The 24057-nt window shown below is 36.3% G+C and overlaps 1 protein-coding gene across 6 annotated transcripts in view; it reads left to right on the forward strand.

Annotated features, from left to right (window-relative positions):
• GOLGB1 (golgin B1) overlaps window positions 1-24057 on the forward strand; it is a 79131-nt gene that overhangs the window by 35181 nt on the left and 19893 nt on the right. For all 6 annotated transcript variants that reach the window (XM_019652848.1, XM_019652855.1, XM_019652829.1 and 3 more), the window contains 4 exons: window positions 7478-7592; window positions 10575-10648; window positions 13535-18729; window positions 19621-21529. In XM_019652848.1, the coding sequence (XP_019508393.1) occupies window positions 7478-7592; window positions 10575-10648; window positions 13535-18729; window positions 19621-21529 (7293 nt within the window). The remainder of the gene's footprint in view (window positions 1-7477; window positions 7593-10574; window positions 10649-13534; window positions 18730-19620; window positions 21530-24057) is intronic.

Raw genomic sequence — 24057 nt, forward strand, 5'->3', positions numbered from 1 at the left:
TCTTTAATTTCTTTCAGCAACATTTTATAGTTTTTGTTGGAGGAGTTATGCACATTTTAAAATTTATTCCCAAATAGTTTATATTTTTGATGCTATTATAGATGGAATTATTCTTTTTTTTTAGATGGAATTATTCTAATTTCAGTTTCCAACTGTTTGCTGCTAATGTGTCAATGTACAATTGAATTTTGCTTATGAACCTTATGTTATGTGAACTTGGTAAATACTCATTAGTTCTAGTCTCTCTTCATAAATTCCTTAGGCTCTTCTACATAAACAGCCATTCATCTGCAAAGAAAGACAAGTTTTATTTACACCTTTCTAATCTTTATGCCTTTATATCTTTTTTATTCAATGGCTAGGACCTTCATTACACTATTTAATAGAAGTGGTGAGATTGGGCCTTCTTGCACTGTTCTTGATCTTAGGGGAAAGTGTTCCTTTCCATATTTTACCATAAGCTGCACCACTAGTTTTAAGTTTTCCATGAATGTCCTTTATCAGGTTGATGACATTCCCCTCTTCTAGTCCTAGTTTGCTAAGGCTTAGTATTGAATTTTGTCAAATGCAGCTTCTACATTTATTGAAATTATTAATATCATATGGGTTTTCTTCTTTGTTCTGTTAATATGGTTCAGTACTTTAATTTTTGAATATTTAAACCAACTTGGCCTGTTGGGATAAACCCACTTGGTCATAAAGTGTTATCCTTTTTGTATATTACTGAATTTGATTTCCTACTATTTTGTGAAGGATTTTTGTATCGATATTCATGAAGGATATTTGTTGTAATTTCCTATTTTGTATTATCTTTGTCAGATTTTGGTATTAGGGTTATAAAAAGTTATTTTGGTATTAGGATCATAAAGTAAGTTGGGAATTATTCATTTCTATTTTCTGAGTTTGTGTAAGATTATTATTTTTTCTTAGGTGTTTGAAAGAATTCAGTGAAACCACCTGGGTCTGGAGTGATAATGAATTGAATTTCTTTTTCAGATAAAAGGCTAATAAGATTTTCTTTTTATCTTATGTCAGTTTAGATTTTTTTTTTGAGATTTTGTCCATTTTATTGAAGATGACAAATTTTTGTCATAAGGTTGGTTGTAGTACTCACTATTTATCCTTTTAATGCTTATAAACTTGGTAGTGATACCCACCCCTACCCAAACCCTATTTTTTTTAATAATTGACATAACACTGTATAAGCTTTAAGGTATACAATGATGTTGATTTGACACATTTATATATTATAGTGTGATTATGTTAGCTAACACCTCCATCATGTGACTTAATTCTTTTTTTGTTATGCTGAGAACATTTAAAATCTAGTCTCTTAGCAACTTTGAATTTCCTAATACAGTGTTGTTAGCTATTATCACCATGTTGGGTATTAGAGCTCCAGAACTTGTCACCTTCTAACTGTGTGTACCCTTTGTCCAACATCTCCCCAATTTGTGCTTCATTTTCTTGATCAGTCTTAACTAGAAATTATTCAACTTTTTTTTTGTATCTTTTCAAAAGCCAACTTTTGACCTTATTGATTTTCTTTATTGCTGGTCTGTTTTCACTTTTATTGATTTCTGCTCTTGTAATTTCTGTTATTTGGTTTTACTTTGCTCTTCTTTTTTTAGCTTCTTTATTTATTTTTAATTGTTTTTTAAAATTTTTATTAAATTTATTGTGACATTGGTTAGTAAAATTATATAGGTTTCAAGTGTACATTTCTGTAATACATCATCTGTATATATATTGCATTGTGTGTTCACCATCCAGAGTCAGTTCTCCTTCCATCACCGTATATTTTGACCCCCTTTACCTTCTTCTACCTCCCTGCTCCCCCCTTACCCTCTGGTAACCACTGAACTGTTGTCTGTGTGTCTATGAGTTTTTGTTTGTTTGTTTGTCTTTTTCATTTGTTGCTTTCAGTTTTATATCCCACATATGAGTGAAGTCATATGGTTCTTAATTTTTTCTGTCTGACTTATTTCGCTTAGCACGATAATTTCAAGATCCATTCATATTGTCATAAACGGCAGCATTTCATCTTTTCTTGTGGCCAAGTAGTATTCCTTTGTATATATGTACCACATCTTCTTTATTCAGTTATGTATAGAAGGCCACTTCGTTTGTTTTCATGTCTTGGCCACCATGAAAAATGCTGCAGTGAACATAGGGGTACATATATCTTTACGGATAAATGTTTTCAGATTTTTTTGGTCAGATACCTAGAAGAGGGAGTGCTGCATCCTGTGATAATTCTGTCCTTAATTTTTTGAGGAATCTCCATACTGTTTTGCATGTTGGCTGTACATTTTTTAGCTTTTTCTATCTTAAAGTGAAACTTTATATCAAAGGCTTCAGATCTTCTTTTCTCATATAAACATTTGAAGTTACACAATTCCCTCTAAGCACACAGTTTATATGTTGTGTTTATCATTTATTGTTTGAAGAGTTTTCTAATTTTCCTTGTGATTTCTTCTTTGACCATGTATTATTTAGAAGTGTGTTGTTTTATATCTGTATATTAGGTTTTGTTTCTGGATAGCTTACTATTATTAATTTTTAATTTCATTGCAGTAAGATAATATGCTTTATAAGATGTCAGTCTTTTGAAGACACAGCATGTGATCTGCCTTAGTGAACATAGCTTGTGCACTTATAAAGAATGTATATTCTATAGTTATTGGTTGTAATGTTCTACAAATATCACTGAGAGTATAGATATCTTCAGATTATCAGATTATTCAGATTATCTTTGTTTTGACTGATTTTTGTATAGTTGTTGAAACAGTTGCTAGAAGCAATTAAAATCTTCAACTGATTGTGAAATTGTCCATTTTTCCTTTTAACTGTCACTTTCTGCTTCTTTGTAATATGAATCTGGTATTAAGTACAAACACATATCTTCTGATGAGATATTCTATCTGTAGTACTATTTCTCTACTTGAAGTTCTGTTGTATCTGATATTAATAAAAGAACTCTAGTCTTCTTATGTTTACTGTTTGCATGGTATATTCTTTTCTATCCTTTACTTTTAACTTATCTTTTTACTTAAAATGAATGCCTGAAAGGTAGCATATAGTTAGGTTATTCTTTTTTATTTCTTCTCATAATCTCTACTTTGTAATTGTAGTCCATTTAATGTAATTAGTGATATGATTGGATTTAGGTCTACAATTTTTGTTTTCTTGGTTTTTTTTTTTCTTTCTGTTATATCTTCCTTTCTACTTGATAATTTGTAGTTTTTTTGAATTTTATTTTCACTTATCTAGTGACTTATTTTCCTTTTAAACAGTTTGATTAGAGGTATAATTGACATACAATAATCTGCACACTTTTTTTTTTAAGATTTTTATTGGGGAATTGGGGGATGGGAACAGCGCTGGGGAATTGGGGGAAGGGGAACGACAAGTTGCTGTCCTTTTGTTCTTCAGTCTAGTTGTGGAGGACGTTGCTTCACTGGCCCAAGTTGGAACCATCATTGCGCTCTTCCCGGGCGAGGCAGATCAGTTGCTGGCTTCTGGATGGCCGCTCACTGCGGCTGCCGGCCGCTCACGCTGGCTGCTGGCTACACACGGTAGCCCATGCCAATCCACTGCCACAGGGGCTGTAGCCTATGCGGTCGCCGGCGAATCATGGCAGCCCAGCTCCAGGTTGAGCTGTTGTTCAGCATCTTAGCTGTAGAGGGCAGTGTCACTGGCCCTCATATGTGGGATCCGAACCGGGGCCCTCTGGCATCCCAAGCCAGTTCTTAACCATCGCGCCACTCGGCCGGCCCTGCACACTTTTAAAGTATGCAATTTAATAAATTTTGACATATGCATGAAACTATCACCAATATAAATAAAGTGAACATATTCATCATCCTCAGTAGTTTTCTCATGCCCCATTTTAGTTTCTCCCTCACATCTCTTCCACCCAGGCAATAATGGATCTTCTTTTTGTCATTATAGATTAGTATGTCTTTTTTAGGATTTTATATAAATTGTATATACTCTTCCCGTCCCCCCCCCCCCCCCCCCCCCGGCTTTTTTTGTTCAGCATCCTTACTTTGAGACTCATCCTCTTGTTGTATGTAGCAATAATTCATTCCTTTGTGTTGTTAAGGCAATTGTACATACCACAATTTGTTTATCCATTTACTTGCTGGACAAATTTGGGTTGTTGACAGTTTGGGACTATTACAAATAAAGCTTCTATGAATATTCTTTAGAAATCTTTGTTCGGATCTATGCTTTCTTTATTCTCAGTAATACCTAGAAGTGGAATGCCTGGATCATGCGGGAAGTATTTGGGAGGTTTTAAGACACCACCAGATTGTTTTCCAAAGTGGTTATTAGTTTACATTTCCACCAACAGTGTATGAGAGTTACAGGAGTAAACCTCACCTGGTAATGATACATTGTCTTTCTATTTGGTTGGATTCAATTTGCTGAAATTTTGTTTTAAAGTTTTGCATTTATGTTTATGCCTGTAGTTTTCTGTAATATCTTTTTTTGGTTTTGCTATATGAATAATGCTAACCTTTTAGAATTAATTGGGAAGTATTCCTTTCTTTTTAGTTTTTTAAAAGATTTTGTGTATACTTGGTATTATTTTTTCCTGAAATGTTTTGTGAAAATTCACCAGTGAAGCCTTCTAATCCTGGAATTTTCTTTGTGGGAGCATTTTTCTGTACAGTTTTCATTTGTTTAGTAGCTACATGGCTATTCATGTTAGCTATTTCTTCTTGAGTGAGCTTTGGTATTTTAAATCTTTTAGGGAATTTGCCCATTTCACCTAAAGTCTCAAATTTATAGGCATAAAGTTATAATAGTACCCTATGATCCTTTTAATAGCAGTAGACTAGTGATGTCACCTCTCCCATTCTTAGTATTGGTAAGTTGTTTTTCCTTTCTTATACAGGTTAGATTGCCCAGCAGTTTACCAACTTTGCTGATCTCAGAAAACCAGCTTTGGCTTCATTGATTCTCTGTTGTTTCCTGTTTTCTATTTTATTGATTTATACTTTGATCTTTGTTATTTTCTTTCTTCTCTTTACTTTGGATTTGATTTCTTCTGAGCTTCTTAAGGTGGAACCTGAGGCCATTAGTTTGAGACCTTTCTTATTTATAATACTATAAGCATTTTTTTTTTACTATACATGTTAATTTCCCCCCCTAAAATATGTGTTAGCAGAATCTCACAAATTCTGTTGTGTTTTCATTTTCACTCAGTTCAAAGTACAGATTTCCCTTTTGATTTCCTCTTTGCCCCCTGGGTTATTAAGTTTCCAAATAATTTGGGCGTGATGATATGTCTAGAGGTGTTTTCTGATTGTGGTCCAGAGCACCTATTTTATATGACTTGAATCTTTTAGAATTGGTTGAGACTTTTCTTATGGCCAAGAATATTGTCTTATTTTGGTAAACATTCCTTATATACTTGAAAATATTGTATAGTCTGCTGTTGTAACTGCAATGTTCTATAAATGTCCATCATGTAAGGTTGGTTGATAGTGTTATTCAAATATACTATATCCTTGCTGCTTTTCTGTCTACTTGTCTCAATTACTAAGACAAGTACTGAAATTTTACTTTATAGCTGTAGGTTTATCTATTTCCCCTTATAGTTCTATCAGTTTTTGCATCAGCATATATTTTCAAGCTATGTTATTGGGCATTTTAACATTTAGGATTTTTATGTCTTCTTGATTAAGTAACCCACTTATCATTATAAAATGACTTTATCCCTGGTGACATTCTTTGCTCTGAGATGTACTTTTGTCTGATATTAATATAACTACTCCATTTTTCCTTTGGTGCTAGCATGATGTATCTTTTTTATAATATACATCCTTAACCGTTGAGTCTTCATAGAGTTAATACTGTACCACTCCACTTAAAATGTATAAACCCTTGCACTATTATTCTTTAGGTGCTATATGTATTATATTAACAAAAGTTAGAAGCCCCAGACCACAGTTTTAACCTAAGACTTTCCTCTTTATCCTTGTTTGTGATGTACTTAGTTGTGGTTTTCTTTATCATTTTCTTGCCTAGCTTTTGTTGAGTTTCTTAGGAAAATTTTGGCCATTAGTTTTTCAAATAATTTTTCTGTCCATCTTGTCCTTTGTCTTCTTATGGAAGTCTCCACTAAGACTTTCTATGTTTTCGCTCATAAGCATATTTTCTTTTATGTCCCAAGCATAGTTATAATAACGTCTTTCAAAATCATTGTTTGCTAATCTAAAATCTGCATCATTTTGTGTTTGGTCTCTATTGGTTATATTTATTTATTGTTTTTGGTTTTGGGGTTTTTTTTTTTGAGAATGGGTCATCATCTTTCCTTATTTCTTTGTGTGATGAGTGATTTTGTGTTAAATCCTGAATATTGTGAGTGTTTTGTTCTCAGGATTCTCTTCTGTTAGTTCTAAGCTCTGAAGAGTTTTGATTACTTTTTTTCAGCCAGTAATTTAGACTGAAATCACATACTCTGGCCTATGGTAGGCAGCCACTCAAAACTCAGTTGAATTATTTTTGCCTTAGCTGGATTGCTTCAGGGCAGCCCTGCAAATGCATAGTTCATTGTTCATAATATTATATGTAGAATTCAGGGCTCCCCTTGCTGAAATTTTTTCTCCTCTCTTTGATTCCCCCCCCCTCACATTCTGGCAGCTATGTTTGTCCCAAAGTCTGTCTTCTCATTCTTCAAGCCAGAAAGACCTATAGCTTTTCTGTGTTTTACTTGCCCTATATAATACAAATGGGGAGCTTCCCGCAGGATAAAAGCCATAAAATCCTTAAACTCATCCTTTGCCATTTCTTTAAACATCAAAAGGTTTGGGGCTGAGGGAGCTGTAAAGACCTTCAAGGCTCAAAAATTTTATAATCTTATGAAAAATTGTATAGAATTAATCCCCTTGGAGAAGAAAAATATTAAAAAAGACATAAAACTAAAGATGTGTTATAATTTGATATTTGCCTGTCATTAGGAAAGCCAAACAATATGTATGCTTAAAAGAAGCACTATAATTTTTACTAACCTGGAACAAGCAAAACAATTATGGCTTTTCTCCCTTTCTTAAGGAGTACGTATTACTTTTGCCTCTGTTCTCCTTTGAAAGCCTCTCTTTATGTTCAGTCTCCTTTAAGAGAGTGACCTTGTTATCAGGTGGCATTTATCTAATTTTATAATGTTACTTACTTGTGGACCTGAAAATGTTCTTTCTTATACAGTAGAGTTAGAATTTCTGTCTTTGTAATACAGGCTTCAGTTTTAAATTCAAAACCCAATAAACTGGAAGTTTGAAATATTTTCTCTTTCTAGAAAAAACATTTCTTCAAAGATTACCTAGGCAAATAAGTAGATGCTATTTTTAAAGTATTTTCATGGCTGTAGAACTTTTAGAAGACAAAAATTCTGGGGGCTATCTTGGCATTAGTATGATTATTTTTCACTGGAGAATTATTAATTTGTTGTCTTTCTACAATTTAGGTAGTCACTGAGGAGAATATTGCCTTTTTGCAGAAGAGAGTGATAGAGCTAGAGAATGAAAAGGGAGCCTTACTCCTTAGTTTTATAGAGCTGGAAGAACTGAAAGCTGAGAATGGTATGTATAAATGAAAACCATAATTCTCCTTAACCCACAAATGCCTCTACCTTTATCACTATATGTGTATAACATGTAGATTCTCTGATTGTTTGATTTTAAAGATCTTACTTAGGTAGCTGGCTGCTAGTTATCGAAGATAGGATTAATACACATTAAATAGTTCAAGCACAATACCAGTGTTTACATAAGTATAATCTTTTTGTAGTCTGGGCTATAAATGCTGCAGAATGTCTGTATTATATTCATTTTGGAGGAGTCAGGGAATTTTCTAGGAAGCATGGCTTGAATAGGACCTTAATAAGATGATGAATTTTTAAATAGGCAAAAAAAGAAAAGAAAAAAAAAAAAAAGGACATTCCCGGTAATAAATTTTGAGATTGGGTAATAGAGATCAGTGTAAATTAAGGCTCAAAGGTAGAAACCATTTTGGGTTTTGCTCATGCTGTACACTGCTTAGAACCTTATCCCTTTCCTTTAGCATGGCTAATCCTTAACTCATCTTTCAGGCTTCAGCTAGGGTATGTCTTTTTTCAGGAAATCGACTCTGATCCCCATAGTTGGATTAAATGCATTCTTGTGCTTCTATAACATCCTTGCATTCCTTTAACATTATATTAAAATAATCTGCTTATGTGTTTTTATTTTATACAATATGCTCTTCAAAAATAAAGTATAAGCTCTTCAAGGACAGGGGCCATTTTTTTTTTTCATCTTTGCTTTTACCAAGAACTAGTATAGTACCTGGCAAATAGTAGCTGCCAAATAAACTTTTGTTGTGTTGAATTAATCTTTTTTTTTTTCCAGTTTTTGTTTTTTTTATTGTTAGTTTCAGGTGTACAGCACAATGCAATAGTTACCCTTTTCACCCTCACAAAGTAACAACCCCCCTCCCCCATCTATTGCCCTCCCACCCCCAATATCATGCTTATCTATTACAATTCCATTGAATCCGTTCCCGCACTCTACTCCATGTCCCGAGGTTATATGTATATATAATTATAGTTGACATACAGTATTATTCAACCTTACGACCCAGCAATCCCACTCTTAGGTATTTATCCAAAAAATCCCAAGACATTAATCCGAAAAAATATATGCACCCCTATGTTCATTGTGGTGTTGAATTAATCTTAGCATTTTATTTTGTTGGACTGTCTGTGAACGGTTAGTAAGAATGGAGACATACCTCCTTCCATGCATCACCTGCTTCACAAGGACCTTATGGTTTTAGTGGTGTGTTGTTAATAACGCTTTACTGATCATTTTATCCTGAATTAACTAATACACTTTATCTTCTAAGAATGAAAATGAGTACCGAGTAAAGTTTGTACTATTTTTTAAACTCTAAAGCCAGTATTTCCACCTTAACCATTTTATATTATAGTTCCACTTAGCTCTAAACTAGGGGTTATACCTTTTTTAGACTCTTCCTGCCACTGCTAATAAATTAAGAACACCACAAGTCTGGCTCATTATTCAGCTCACTGAAAGCACTTCTTTGAGACCTTGTCCATGACGCTTATTTTGCAGTTTTGCAAACAGCGCCTGTCACTGTCATGTAGCTCATTATCGTTTAGAGGTGTTACAAACATGAGTTCTGTTCTCCTTGCTTTTCCCTGCAGAGATCACTGGCCTTAAGGTTTTTTGTATTAGTTTTAGTGCTTGGTCTTATGGGTTACCTTTGTTTCTGTGTCGTATTCTGTTCAACTTCACCCTTTGTATTTTCATTTCTACCATTGTACCCATTGCTCAAATAATTTTGTGAAGTGTCTGAACACGTTCTATACTGTCTTGAATTTGTTTGTTTCATGAATGTTCATTCATTCAGCCAATTTTTATGGTGCCTATCCTATATGCCAGGCACTAATCTAGTTGCTAAGAATACCGTTCTGAACATATTAGGGGGAAGATAGGCCATAAACATGTATATAAATAAGAAAATTTCAGAGAGTGATAAGTGTTATGGTAAAAATCAAAAGGTTACTGCAGGTGTGCCTGAGGGAAGAGGAAAGCAGCGGTAGAGTAGTCAGGTAGGCCTTTCTGAGACTTGAAAACGGAATGATGAAAAAGGGACAGCCATGCAAAGAGCATTACAAGCAGAGGATGAGCAGCACAAATACGCTGAGTAATGAAAAACTTCGATATGTTTGCAGACAGAAAGAAGGCCAGTGTTTTAGGAGTAGAGTGAACAAAAAAGGGAAGTGCAAGAAGAGGAGGTTGGAAAATAAGTAGGGCCAAATCATGAGGGCCCATGTAGGTCATGTTAAAGACACTGATGTGGTGCAAACAATATGCTTTATTTTTGCTTTACTGTTTGATTTAGCTTCTCAAAAAGAATATAAGCTCTTTGGGTAAATATTAATTTCTAATATTTTTATCCTTCAAGATACTACTACCCTATTTAGATATATGAATTACAATAGAACGTGGGCTAGAACTCAGAAGACTGGATTCTGATCCCAGCTCTCCATGAACTAGCTGTAGGTCATGTCATTTCTTTGTTTCTTCATATGGTCACTGAGAAAATTGGATAGTCTCCTTCTAGTGCTAAAGTTTGATGTCTTTATGCACATATGTGAAAGAACACTGAGGACATTATAAGTGCTATATTAATGCAAGGTGTGTATTATGAACACAGTAGGATTATGGATAAATTTGGGCAAATTTATTGCCCTAAAAGTTCCAAATTATGTAACAAAAATAGCTGCTTCTTGTCACATGCTCTGGTATCTTTCTACTTTAAAGCCCTCCACTATTTATTTAACAATTAATTCAGGTTAATTATCATCACCTAATAGTACCATTTTATTTTACATCTTCTTTTGACATTTCTTTTTAATTAAAAAAAAAGCCTTTTATCTCCCCCAAACTCTTTTGTATTAATTCTTTCCTCTTATTTTATGCATCTCAGCCTCATGACTCTGTTTTTTCCAACTGTCTACATATATCTTCTAAGGATCTTTATTTTGTGACTTTCAGAAAAATTATCTTCTAAGATTACTCTCCTGGAGGCTCAGAATAGAACTGGAGAGGCAGATAGAGAAATAAGTGAGGTAAGTGATGTGTTCTTAAAATAACCAGAATGTGAACTAGATTGAGGAGTTAGCCTCAAACTAAACATTTCTGCAACTTTCTAATGTTGATATAGAATTACATTACCTAGAAGGTGAGATCTATTTAAGATCCATTTATTCTCATTTGTTTCTGAATATTTGGATTTTTTTAAGATAAAATCTCTAGTTCTCTTCCATCAATTGGCAGTTTCACTTAGGATTATATTAAAATGGGGTGTTTTTGGACAATAGTGCTTTTTGTAACCTTAAAATTACTATAAGAAATGTGTAGTTCCTTAATATTCTGCATATATAAGATTATTATTAGCTTTCTTATGTTTAATTGGCTATGTTCTTCCAGCCAAGAAGTCAGTGATAGAGTCACAAATGACCTTGAAAAATAATGTAAATTCTTAACAAAGTATCTGCTTACTTATTCTGTTAGAGCTCTCCAGAGACACAGAACTAATAGGAAATGCACATATAGAGTAAGATTTTAAGGAATTGGCTCATGTAGTTGTGGAAGCTGGCAATTCAAAATATACAGGGTAGGCCAGCAAGCTGGAGACCCAAGGAAGAATTGCTGATCAAGTCCGAAGGCAATCTGTTGGCAGAATTCCCTCATTTTGGAGGTCGGTCGTTCATTTGATTAAGGCCTTCAACTGAATGAATGAGGCCCACCCACATTATAGAGGATGATATCCTTTACTCAAAGTTTATGATGTAAATGTTAATCTCATCTAAAATATACCTTCACAGAAATACCTAGAGTAATGTTTGACCAAGTGTCGGTAGTGTGGTCTAGCCAAGTTGACAACAAAAGTAGCTACCGCACTTATATTCAATACCTTTGATGGGGCCATGGATGCTCTGTTCACAAAATTGTCAAAAGGAGCTAAATTTTGAAAATTACAGCATTATAAGGACACTGACAGAGTAAAAATGAATCTTGTTTGGCCAAGAGGGTGCTTAATGTTTTAAGATGCTTAGCTGTAGTGACTAGTGAGAACAAGATAATTTAACTCAAAAAAAAAAAAAACAGATAAGAAATATGGAAATCTGTTAAGAAAAAGAATAACAAAACAACTAGAAGGGAGAACAAGTAAACAGGGAACAATAGAAAAGAAAGTGGAAAACCACACAGATTGTAAAAGGAAGGGTGAATAAGATAATCCTTTAGTATAAGAAAGAGTGAGTAAGAAAGGTTCATGGAAAGCGTAAGCTCTGCTGAAAGAGGTAGACTAGCGTGAAGAGAAAAGAATAATGAGAGTGCCTACAAGGAGCTAAGTTCTCTGGTTCTCTGCCCTCTCCTTGGGGGATGACATTGACAGGTTATTAAACTCTGTAGATATCATGGGGAGCAGCAGAGGGCATGGCTAAAGGAAGGGAGTGAGTGAAGTAGCATGACTGATAGTTAGAAAAGAGGAAATAATACTTAGTGATAAGAGAGAACAAAAAAGGAGTTAGTTACATAGAAGTCTCTGGCAAAGTGAAGCCTTGGCTGTATCAGATCTTTCATGTATATAGGGATAGATAAGTAGCAATGTGACATGAAGAAATTATGAAGGAATTTTTTCCCTGTGCTAAAGACTGTTTCCAGTTTTGGTCTCTAGAAATATATGAGTATGAATAACACAGAGAGTAAAGAGTTATAAATGAGTAGTGTCACAAAAAATAAAATAATGCTTATAAAAACTGATGAAATGACTTTTCTTAAAATAACAAATAATTCTAAAATGATTCTTTTTTTTCTTACTCAGCAGGGCCTGGTAATGATAATAGCTAATATTCATTGAATATTTAGTCTGTGCCAGCTTCTGCTAGTAAATGGCAGAGCTAAGATACAAACTCAGGCAGTCAGGCTACAGAGCGTATATTCTTGGCCACTACATTATTTGACTATCCTATGGGTTTTGTTTTTTTTTCTTTTGTCAAATTAGAAATTTTTTTCTGAGAAAAAAAAAAAGGTGCTATTAGCAGAGATGGAGATTTCATTGTATACACTGTCCCCAAACTCATTTAATGAAATACTGTTATATTTATTATGAGATTCATTGATTTTATTTCCCTAGAAAACAATTATGGAAATAATTTGTATGGATTGAGCAGTTTAACATAGTAATCTTTGTAATAGTAACTTGGTTAGTATTTTGTCAAACAAGTCCATAGTTTCATACACAGGCCCCAGCAGAACTCCTTTTTGATTATCTGATCCTGGTTAATATATCCCAGTCTACAGCAGGTCCTCCAATAATGTGGTTTCACACAGTCATTTCTTTATAATAGTTGATGAGATGCTATAGGAATGTAATGCTTGTTTGTATCGATTAGCCTATGATTTCTATTTATATGTCCTCTCATCCCAGTTCCAAGAACCTATCCATGACGTTGTGAGGACTTATTGTACTTGTTTGTTAATCTACTTGCCTGTTAATGACTCTCTTATCTAATATTTCTCATTTCAATGGCTAGTTTAGAAGAATGAATCCCATAACTTTCTCCTTGGTATGGGATGAAACAAAAGTTTAATTCATTTCCTGCTTCTCTTTTAATTTTGAAGCAGTTCTTGGGACAAACATGTTAAGTATTTTAATCTGAAGAAATAAAGTTTTCCAAGTAAGGAATGTCTAGAAAACAGTTCCAGGTTTCCTTAGGTCTTATGAATATGGCTTGACCTCAGTGCAGAATTGACAGGGCACTCTCAGAGGTCCAATTTGGAAAATAAAAACCAATTTTAAAAGTATTTAGTAGTTTTATGGTAGGAAGGAGGTTTGGACTAAAAAGTTTTAGATTTTGGAAAATGCACAAAATACCAGTTTTTAGTTTGGCTATGTCTTATAAAACATTTGATTGAGGCTTTGTCTTTCTTTCTTATTTTAAAATCAGATCAGCATGGTCGATACTACCAGGCTCAACAAGAGCAGCTCTTCTGCTGAGGAAAGTGGACAAGATGTTCTAGAGAATACATTTTTTCAGAAACATAAAGAACTGTCAGTTTTATTGTTGGAAATGAAAGAAGCTCAAGAGGAGATTGCATTTCTTAAGCTGCAGCTCCAGGGCAAAAGGGATGAGGGGGACCCTGATGTCCTTGACGACAAAGAAATGAAACAGATAGAGGGTGAAGGAATACCTCCAGTCAGGATGAAAAAATTGCATGAAGATACAGGGCAGCATTTTCCTCCAATATCAAATGAAGAGAGCAGTCTTCCAACAACTGAAAAAGAAGAGAAGATGAGCACTGAACATCAAAATAGAACATCTGAGGAAATATCTTTAAGTGACACTGGAATGGAATTGAAATTAGCAAAGCAGGATGATGTTGATAAACCCCCTTATGCTGTACCAGGTATTTGTCAGTGTCACCAGGATGAATTGGAAAGGCTAAAAAGTCAAATTTTGGAGCTTGAGATAAACTTACGTAAAGCAGAAGAAACCTATGAGAAAAATTTAGATGATAAAGCAAAGGAAATAAACAGCCTAACCCAGCAGATTGAAGATTTTAAGAAAAATGCTGAAGACACCAACAGTGCATTCGCTGCTTTGTCTGAAGAAAGAGACCAGCTTCTCTCTCAGGTGAAGGAACTTGGTGTAGTAACGGAACTGAGGGCTCAGGTACAGCAACTGAAAGTGAACCTTGCAGAAGCAGAAAGGCAAAGAAGGCTTGACTATGAAAGTCAGACTAATCAACACAACTTGCTTACTGAACAGATCCACAGTCTCAGCATAGAAGCCAAATCAAAAGATGTGAAAATTGAAGTTTTACAGAATGAACTGGATGGTGTGCAGCTTCAGTTCTCTGAGCAGAGTACACTGATGAAAAGCCTGCAAAACCAGCTGCAGAAGAAGGAAAGTGAAGTGCTTGAGGGGGCAGAACGTGTGAGGGATATCTCAAATAGGATGGAAGAGCTTAAACAGACTCTTTCACAGAAGGAGCTGGAAATAGCAAAAATGGATCAACTCTTACTAGAGAAAAAGAAAGATGTGGAAACCCTTCAACAAACGGTCGAGGACAAGGATCAGCAAGTGACAGAAATCAGCTTAAGTATGACGGAGAAAATGGTTCAGCTTAATGAAGAGAAGTTTTCTCTTGGGGTTGAAATTAAGACTCTTAAAGAACAGCTGAATGTATTATCCAGAGCTGAAGAGGCAAAAAAAGAGCAAGTAGAAGAAGATAAAGAAGTTGTTTCTGGCCTTAAACAGACTTACGATGAATTGAGCTCGGCAGGGCTAATAAATAAAGACCTTCAGCATGAATTGGACCTTGTAAAGAAAGAAAGTGAGCAGAGAAAAAGAAAGCTCCAGGCAGCTCTTATTAACAGAAAGGAACTTCTACAGAGAGTCAGTAAATTAGAAGAGGAATTGGCCAAAGTGAAAGACGAATCCGGAAAAGAGATTCCAATCAATGGGAGTGAGAGGAGAGAAATGGAGGAAGATAAAGAAAGTAAAGAAGACTCAGAAAAATGTGTGACTTCTAAATACCAAGAAATAGAAATTTCTTTAAAACAGACAATATATGAGAAAGAAGTGGAACTAGAGCATTTAAGGAAGGATTTGGAAGAAAAGGCAGCAGCTGAAGAAGAGTTACAAGCTGTGCTCAAAGAGATGAATCAGAACTTGCAAGAGAAAGCAAACCAAATAGATGTGCTCCAAGCAGAAATCATTGAAAACCAAGCAATTATCCAAAAGTTAACCACAGGTAATAAGGATGCAGGTGGTGGAGATGCCGCAGCACCTGGAAAAGAAATAGTGATGAGCAGCCCACCTGATGCAGGTGCTGTAGAACACTGGAAAGCAGAGCTGGAAGAAAAGATAATGGACCTTGAAAAAGAAAAGGAGCAACTTCAAAAGAAGCTACAGGAAGTGGTAACCTCCCGCAAGGTGATTCTAAAAAAGGCACAGGAGAAAGAAAGACATCTTAGGGAGGAGCTAAAGCAACAGAAAGATGACTATAATCGCTTGCAAGAACAGTTTGATGAGCAAAACAAGGAAAATGAAAACATTGGAGACCAGCTAAGGCAACTCCAGATTCAAATACGGGAGCCTGTAGACAGAAAGCTTCTAGACACTGAGCAGCAGTTACGAGGCTCTGCCACTCAAGGTTTAGAAGACCCTTTACTCAAAGCCACGGAGCAGCAACCTGCCCAGCCTGTTTCAGAGTCTAACTTGTGCCTAGACCGGGCTTCTCATTCTGGAGACGCACATGCTCTGCAGGGCAATACTTCTATTGCCCAGATTAAGACCCAGCTCAAAGAAATAGAGGCTGAGAAAGAGGAGTTAGAATTGAGGGTTAATTCTACCATAAGTGAGCTTACTAAAAAATCAGAAGAGGTATCTCAATTACAAGAGCAGATAAATAAACAGGGTTTCGAAATCCAAAGTCTGAAGGCAGCGTCCCAAGAAGCCGAAGCCCGCGCAGAAAGCCTGAGGCAGAAATTGGAAAGCAGCCAAGTAGAAATCGCTGGATTAAAACATTTAAGAAACTTACAGCCTGAACTAGACGAACTGCAAAAACTCATAAGCAAAAAGGAAGAAGAAGTTAGATACCTTTCTGGACAGCTTAGCAAGAAAGAAGAAGCGCTTACTAAAGTACAAACAGAGATGGTAGAACAAGAGGATTTAATTAAGGCTCTGCATACACAGCTGGAAATGCAGGCCAAAGAACAGGATGAGAAGATAAAGCAGTTACAGGAGGAACTTTGTGAGATGAAGCAAAGACCAGAAGAGATGGGAGAAGAAAATAAAGCAAAGCAACAAATACAGAGGAAACTGCAGGCTGCCCTCATTTCCCGAAAAGAAGTGCTAAAAGAAAACAAAGGTCTCCAAGAGGAGTTGTCTTTGGCCCGAGATACCATTGAACATCTCACTACATCTCTGGCAGATGTGGAAAGGCAAGTTTCTGCTCAAAATAAAGAGCAAGATACGTTCTTAGGCAAGTTAGCTCTTCTTCAGGAAGAAAGAGACAAACTCATTACAGAAGTGGACAGATCTTTAATGGAAAATCAGAGTCTCACTGGTTCTTGTGAAAGTCTGAAATTGGCTCTGGAGGGTCTTACTGAAGACAAAGACAAGTTAGTGAAGGAAATTGAATCTTTGAAATGTTCTAAGATTGCGGAGAGCACTGAGTGGCAAGAGAAACACAAAGAGTTACAAAAAGAGTATGAAGTTCTTCTGCAGTCCTATGAGAATGTTAGTAATGAGGCAGAAAGGATTCAGCATGTGGTGGAAACCGTGAGGCAAGAGAAGCAAGAACTGTATGGCAAGCTAAGAAGCACAGAAGCAAACAAGAAAGAAGTGGAAAAGCAGTTGCAGGAAGCCCAACAGGAAATGGAGGAAATGAAAGAAAAGATGAGAAAGTTTGCTAAATCTAAACAGCAGAAAATCCTAGAGCTGGAAGAAGAGAATGACCGGCTTAGAGCGGAAGTACACCCTGCAGAAGGCACATCTAAAGTCTGTATGGAAGAACTTCTTTCTTCCAATTCCAACATGAAGGAGGAACTGGAAAGGGTCCAAACAGAGTATAAAACCCTTTCTGAAGTGTTTGAAGCCTTAATGACTGAAAAAGACTCTCTAAGTGAAGAAGTTCAAAGTTTAAAACATGAGATAGAAGGTGGCATGTCCAAACAAGCCAGCCTAGAGGCCACTGAGAAACATGATAAACAAATGCACGTCACTGAAGAGGCAGCACAGCCTACCCCAGATGAGGCTAACAAGCAAGACTCTTTGAGTATGAGTGCAAGGCGTGAATGTTCAGAATCCATTCTGCCAGAGACCAGTGTCAAGCCTGATATAGGTGAGAATGTCAGCTCCAATGATGAAATTAATAAGTATCTACAGCAGATTGATCAGCTCAAAGAAAGAATTGCTGACTTAGAAGAAGAGAAACAGAAAGAAAAGGAATTGAGCCAGATTTTAGAAAATGAGAGAAATGCTTTACTGAGTCAAATATCAGCAAAGGATGGTGAACTAAAAATGCTTCAGGATGAAGTAACCAAAATAAACCTATTAAATCAGCAAACCCAAGAAGAACTTGCCAGAGTAACCAAGCTCAAGGAGACAGCCGAAGAAGAGAAAGATGATTTGGAAGAGAGGCTTATGAATCAATTAGCAGAACTTAATGGAAGCATCGGGAATTATTATCAGGATGTTACAGATGCCCAAATAAAAAATGAGCGACTGGAATCTGAAATGCAGAACCTTAAAAAATGTGTGAGTGAATTGGAAGAAGAAAAGCAGCAGTTGGTCAAGGAGAAAACTCAGGTGGAAACAGAAATACGAAAGGAATATATGGAGAAAATACAAGGTGCCCAGAAAGGACCTAGTAATAAGAGCCATGCAAAGGAACTTCAGGAGCTGTTAAAAGAAAAGCAACAAGAAGTAAAGCAGCTGCAGAAGGACTGCATCAGGTACCAAGAGAAAATCAGTGCTCTGGAGAGAACTGTTAAAGCCCTAGAATTTGTTCAGAGTGAGTCCCAGAAAGATTTGGAGATAACCAAAGAAAATCTGGCTCAAGCCAATGAACACCGCAAGAAGGCAGAAACAGAATTAGCTAGCTTCAAAGTAGTGCTGGACGACACCCAAAGTGAAGCAGCAAGGGTCCTAGCGGACAATCTCAAGTTGAAAAAGGAACTTCAGTCAAATAAAGAATCTGTTAAAAGCCAAATGAAACAAAAGGATGAAGATCTTGAGCGAAGACTGGAGCAAGTAGAAGAGAAACACCTGAAAGAGAAGAAGAATATGCAGGAGAAGCTGGATGCTTTACGCAGAGAGAAAGGTCACTTGGAAGAGACTTTTGGAGAGATTCAGATTACTCTGAACAAGAAAGACAAGGAAGTTAAGCAACTTCAGGAAAACCTGGACAGCACTGTAGCCCAGCTTGCAGCTTTCACGAAGAGCATGTCTTCCCTCCAGGATGATCGGGACAGGGTGATGGATGAAGCCAAGAAATGGGAGAGGAAGTTCAGTGATGCCATTCAAACCAAAGAAGAAGAAACTAGACTCAAAGAGGAGAACTGCAGTGTTCTAAAGGATCAGCTTAGGCAGATGTCCATCCATATGGAGGAAATGAAGATCAAGATTTCCAGGTAAATGCGTAATAACTTTTTTGCTCTTCCAAAGGTAGTTGAAGCAAGGAAAGTCTCTGTTTAAACGGTCACTGTTTCTTTTAATATTATGGGACTGACTTTGGCTTAAATTCCCCTAGAAGATATATTCAGTCATCTCTCTCTTCCCATCCCCTCCCCCTCCCATCCTCCTCCTCCCCCCTTCCCAGATGACTTTCAGCTACAACTGTATTAACATGAAAAATTCACATCTGTCTCTTCCCATCTTTCAATTGAGAGATCCAGATTTCTCCCTCTTTTCATTTCCATTTCCACTCCTCTTATCTGGATTTGTACCACAGTGCCCCCAAATCATTTTCTTAGCTTCCTAAATGATAGCCTTTTTTCTCTCCTCATAGTCCACATCAATTCATACTGCCTATGTCTGTTAGAGTTATTTTCCTCACACTTCAATTTTATATCACTTTTCAAGTTCAAGAACTAACAGTGTCCCCCACACTAGTACCCTGCTCTGAGATGGGTTTCCTTATTGTCTCTCACACCAAGATTGTTCCTTTAAGGGGCCAAACATTTACTTTGCTCCAGCTTGTCTGGAGCAAAGTAAAGCAAAATAGGAGAAAGTAATACTTTCTAAGGGTGTCCAAAACCATGTCAGTAAAATAAGCAACATACTTTGGAGTTCATCATTTAAATAAATAATTTAAATGATTCATTTCAATGAATCATAGGTGCAGTATACCTTTAATACAGAGCATTCAGTACAACTAATATCTCTTCATTAGAGAGATGAACACCTTTAATTATGAATATTCACTTGTAGACCTGAGTACATGTTGTACTATGTGTTTCTTAGGCAGGCATCAAGTAGTTTTTCCTTGGAATCTGTAATGTATGACCTCTCTTTTTTTCTAGACTTGAACATGACAAACAGATTTGGGAGTCCAAGGCCCAGACAGAGGTCCAGCTTCAACAGAAGGCCTGTGATACTCTACAGGGGGAAAACAAAGAACTTCTGTCTCAGCTAGAAGAGACTCAACATCTATACCATAATTCTCAGAATGAATTAGCTAAATTAGAATCAGAACTTAAGAGTCTCAGAGACCAGTTGACTGATTTAAATAACTGTTTAGAAAACAGTAAGGAAAATAAAGAACATTTGGAAGGGATCATAAAGCAGCAAGAGGCTGATATCCAAAATCGTAAGTTCAGTTATGAACAGCTAGAGACTGATCTTCAGGCCTCCAGAGAACTGACCAGTAGGCTGCATGAAGAAATAAACATGAAAGAGCAGAAAATTATAAGCCTGCTCTCTGCCAAGGAACAGGCAATCCAAGTAGCTGTTGCTGAACTGCATCAGCAACATGATAAAGAAATGAAGGAACTGGAAAACCTGTTGTCCCAGGAGGAAGAGGAGAATGTTGTCTTAGAAGAGAACAAAAAGGCTGTTGACAAAACCAGTCGGCTCATAGAAACACTGAAATCTATCAAAAAGGAAAATATGCAGCAGAAGGCTCAGTTGAATTCCTTCGTTAAATCCATGTCTTCTCTCCAGGATGACCGAGACCGCATAGTAGGTGACTACCAGCAGCTGGAAGAGAGACATCTCTCTGTAATCTTGGAAAAAGACCAACTCATCCAAGAGGCTGCTGCTGAGAATAATAGGCTTAAGGAAGAAATGCGATGCTTGAGAAGCCATATGGATGATCTTAATTCCGAGAATGCCAAGCTGGATGCAGAACTGATCCAATATAGAGAAGACCTGAACCAAGTGATAACAAGAAAGGACTGTCAGCAAAAACAACTCCTTGAAGCTCAACTTAAGCAGAATAAGGAGCTAAAAAATGAATGTGCTAAATTGGAAGAAAAGCTGAAGGAGTCTGAAGAAGCAAAGGAGGATATGCAGAGGTCCTCTGCTGCCCTCCAGGACGAGAAACAAGGTTTATCTAAAGAGATTGAGAGCTTGAAAGTATCTGTATCTCAACTAAAGAGACAGTTGACAGCCTTGCAAGAAGAAGGTACATTAGGACTATTTCAGGCCCAATTAAAAGTAAAAGAAGAAGAGGTACAGAGATTAAATACTACTCTTTCTTCCTCTCAAAAGAGAATGACAGAACTAGAAGAGGAATTGGTTCATGTTCAGATGGAAGCTGCGAAGAAAGTAGGCGAGATTGAAGATAAAATGAAGAAAGAATTAAAGCATCTTCATCATGATGCAGGGATAATGCGAAATGAAACGGAAACAGCAGAAGAGAGGGTGGCAGAGCTAGCAAGAGATCTGGTGGAGATGGAGCAGAAATTACTCATGGTTACCAAAGAAAATAAAGATCTCACAGCACAAATCCAGTCTTTTGGAAGGTCTATGAGTTCCCTACAAAATAGTAGAGATCATGCCAATGAGGAGCTTGATGAACTGAAAAGGAAATATGATGCCAGTCTGAAGGAGTTGTCACAGCTCAAAGAAGAACAGGGCCCCTTGAGAGAGAGAGAGGTTCTTGTTTCTAAAGCTGCCTTTCCAGTGAATTCCACTGAGGAGAACAGCTTGCCTCCCCTTGAGAAACTTAACCAGCAGCTTCTATCAAAAGATAAGCAACTGCTTCACTTGTCTTCACAGCTAGAAGATTCTTACAACCAAGTGCAGTCCTTTTCCAAGGCTATGGCCAGTCTACAGAGTGAGAGAGATCACCTGTTGAATGAACTGGAGAAATTCCGCAAGATAGAGGAAGGGAAGCAGAGGTCTGCAGCCCAGTCTGCAGCCAGTCCAGCTGAAGTACAGAGTTTAAAAAAAGCTATGTCATCACTCCAAAATGACAGAGACCGACTAGTGAGTGTCTAGTTTTCTCTTTCTGATCTTCGCTTGAGAGTTTTTGAACCTTTATTTAAATTGATTTTTAGTTCTATAGAAAAGGATAAACAAATTATTAAATATATTACCTGGGCACTCAGGGACAGTATTTCATATCCCACAGGTTCTGTTTGGTCTTAGAGGAACACAGAAACATTATTTAAATTTTTTTTTTAAGCTGCCATTACCATTTTTAAAAAAATGACAAATTTCCTCTGCACAAAACTCCATTGGTTATAAAAGAAACTAAGAAATAGAGAGCTATTTTATGTTTTTACACACAACACACATGTAATGTTTCCAGAATTTGTTTTAGTTTAACTGGAAGTATAGGGATCACTCCCTGCCTTCCTATAGTGACAATTCAGCAATAGATAATCTCAGAATTAGTGGTAGAGAGGACTCAGCTCATCTCAACCCTAATTTGTCAAAACAAGTTAAATGTAAGAAGGATTAATTTAAATAGTTTAAATGACTGTTTAGTAAAGTTTTATTTGCATACTGAGCCATTTACCCACTTAAATACCCAACATTTTTCAGTCAGAGAAAGATAAGGAGGACCTCCAATGCTAAATTTTGCTTCAGTTAGTAAGAACTAGTAGTTTAATCCAGGTCTTACTCTGAAAACTTCCAGGTCACCAAGATTCAGAGGCAAAATTGGAACTACATGAGCCAAGCCAGGTTGTCAGGGGATTCTGTTTTGTGACATTGCTGTCTTCACTTTCTTGATAGTCTCTTAACTCTGTCAAGCCCGTGTACTTAGGCCAAGTAGGAAATAAATTAATTGAGCTTCAGAAGGCTGGATTTTTCCACTATAAAAAGTGACCGGTGCCCAGAATCAGAAAATTCTACTATTTAAGATTAGCCCTAGTGAAAAGATCATTTCTCCTCACTGTAAAGTCTAAAGTCTATACAAACTTTTCTTTTCCTTTGCAGGTAATGAGTTCATTTATATTATACTTAATATCCAATATTTGTAGACAATCTTGCCTTTTGTACTCTGAACAACCCCGCCTCCTTTCAGCTATGGCTTTGACATCAACACAATTTGTATATTTGTTTATATTTTTAAAGTAGTTAGAGTTTAGCTGACTTTGTTCTAGAAACTTGATCTTTTGTCATTACTTTCAGAATGTAAATGCAAAAGTTTTTTATCAGGGCAGTGTATACCTCAAAGCTGTAATTTAAAGCACTCAGGTGTTGATTATCTTCTAAATCAAAATCTTTTTCCTGGAGGCTATTAGGATAGAACCTGAATTAACTATGTTTCAATCAGTGAATTGCCTTACTATTCTTATCTATTATAAACACTAGGGACTAAACTTTGTATCTCTCAACCCCAATTCCACATTTTTGTCTGTTGGATATGTACAAGCCATGCCAGCTTTTTAAAAATTCCCATATTTCTATAACTCATAGTAATATTCTTCTGTTTCCTAAGGCTTATAAATGTGTATGATTTTATTTCATTTAATCATCAAGGTCTATCATTTTTTTATTCATAATGTACCTCAAATATCTTTTTCCTTTTCATCGTCTACATCTTAGGATAAGTCTGTAATATCTTACCCATAAACTGTGCTAATATCATTGATCCCAGTTTGTCGCCTCTCCAGTACATTGTATATACCACCGCTGAAAAAAATCTTTCTGAAACGGCTTTCTTATTACTGCACTACTCAAAAAACTTTAAAAGTTGTACTATCTCTAGATGAGGCTTAGGATTCAAACCTCTTAGTCTGGCATTTAAGACCCTATAATTTGTCCTTAGCTTTTTTTCTCAGCCTTCCCTATTACTGCTCCGCTACTTATACTTTTCATTCCAGCCAAACTGATCTACTCATTATGCAATAATCCAATCTAGTACTTCTTACTTACCTCTATTATCATCCTGTCAACCAGATGTCCTCTCAATTTTCCTCTTGGGGGCAAATATTTCCCACTCTTTAAAAGTCACCCCAGAGGTCAAATCCTCTGGTTACATTTTCAGATCACTTAATTGTCTATTACCTTCTGTTTGTACTTTCCTAGTACTTTTCATTTGTCCCATAATGCCTTTATTGTGTGTGTCTATGTGTGTTTAATTTCTATACTCTTATTTATTATTAACCCAACTAGATTGCAAGCTCCTTGTAATAAGTGTCATGTCTTAATACTTGTTTGTATTTCCTGTGGTCTTTAGCATAGTGGTAATTAGTTAATCATATTAGGTAGATAATCAACAATTGGCTGTCATTCGCTATATTTTAGGGTATTACTGAAAACACTGTTTTGTAAAGTTGTCCTGTAGGGGAGTTGCAGGAACTTTTGAGCCTGAGGCTTTTACATCTGCCATGAAAGAATTATAAAGCCTAGGCAGGGTTATAAATCACATGAAGGCCTGACAGTATGACTTGGTGGTACTATGTACATGGTTCACTGCAGTCTGCTGAGGTCCTGCATACTTTCTAACATATTGTTATCTGTCCATCAGCTCTTCTTTCCACATGTCTTGTTCTCAGTCTGTC

The sequence above is a fragment of the Hipposideros armiger genome, unplaced genomic scaffold (assembly GCF_001890085.2).
Source record: "Hipposideros armiger isolate ML-2016 unplaced genomic scaffold, ASM189008v1 scaffold_8, whole genome shotgun sequence".
In the NCBI taxonomy this organism is placed as follows: Eukaryota; Metazoa; Chordata; class Mammalia; order Chiroptera; family Hipposideridae; genus Hipposideros; species Hipposideros armiger.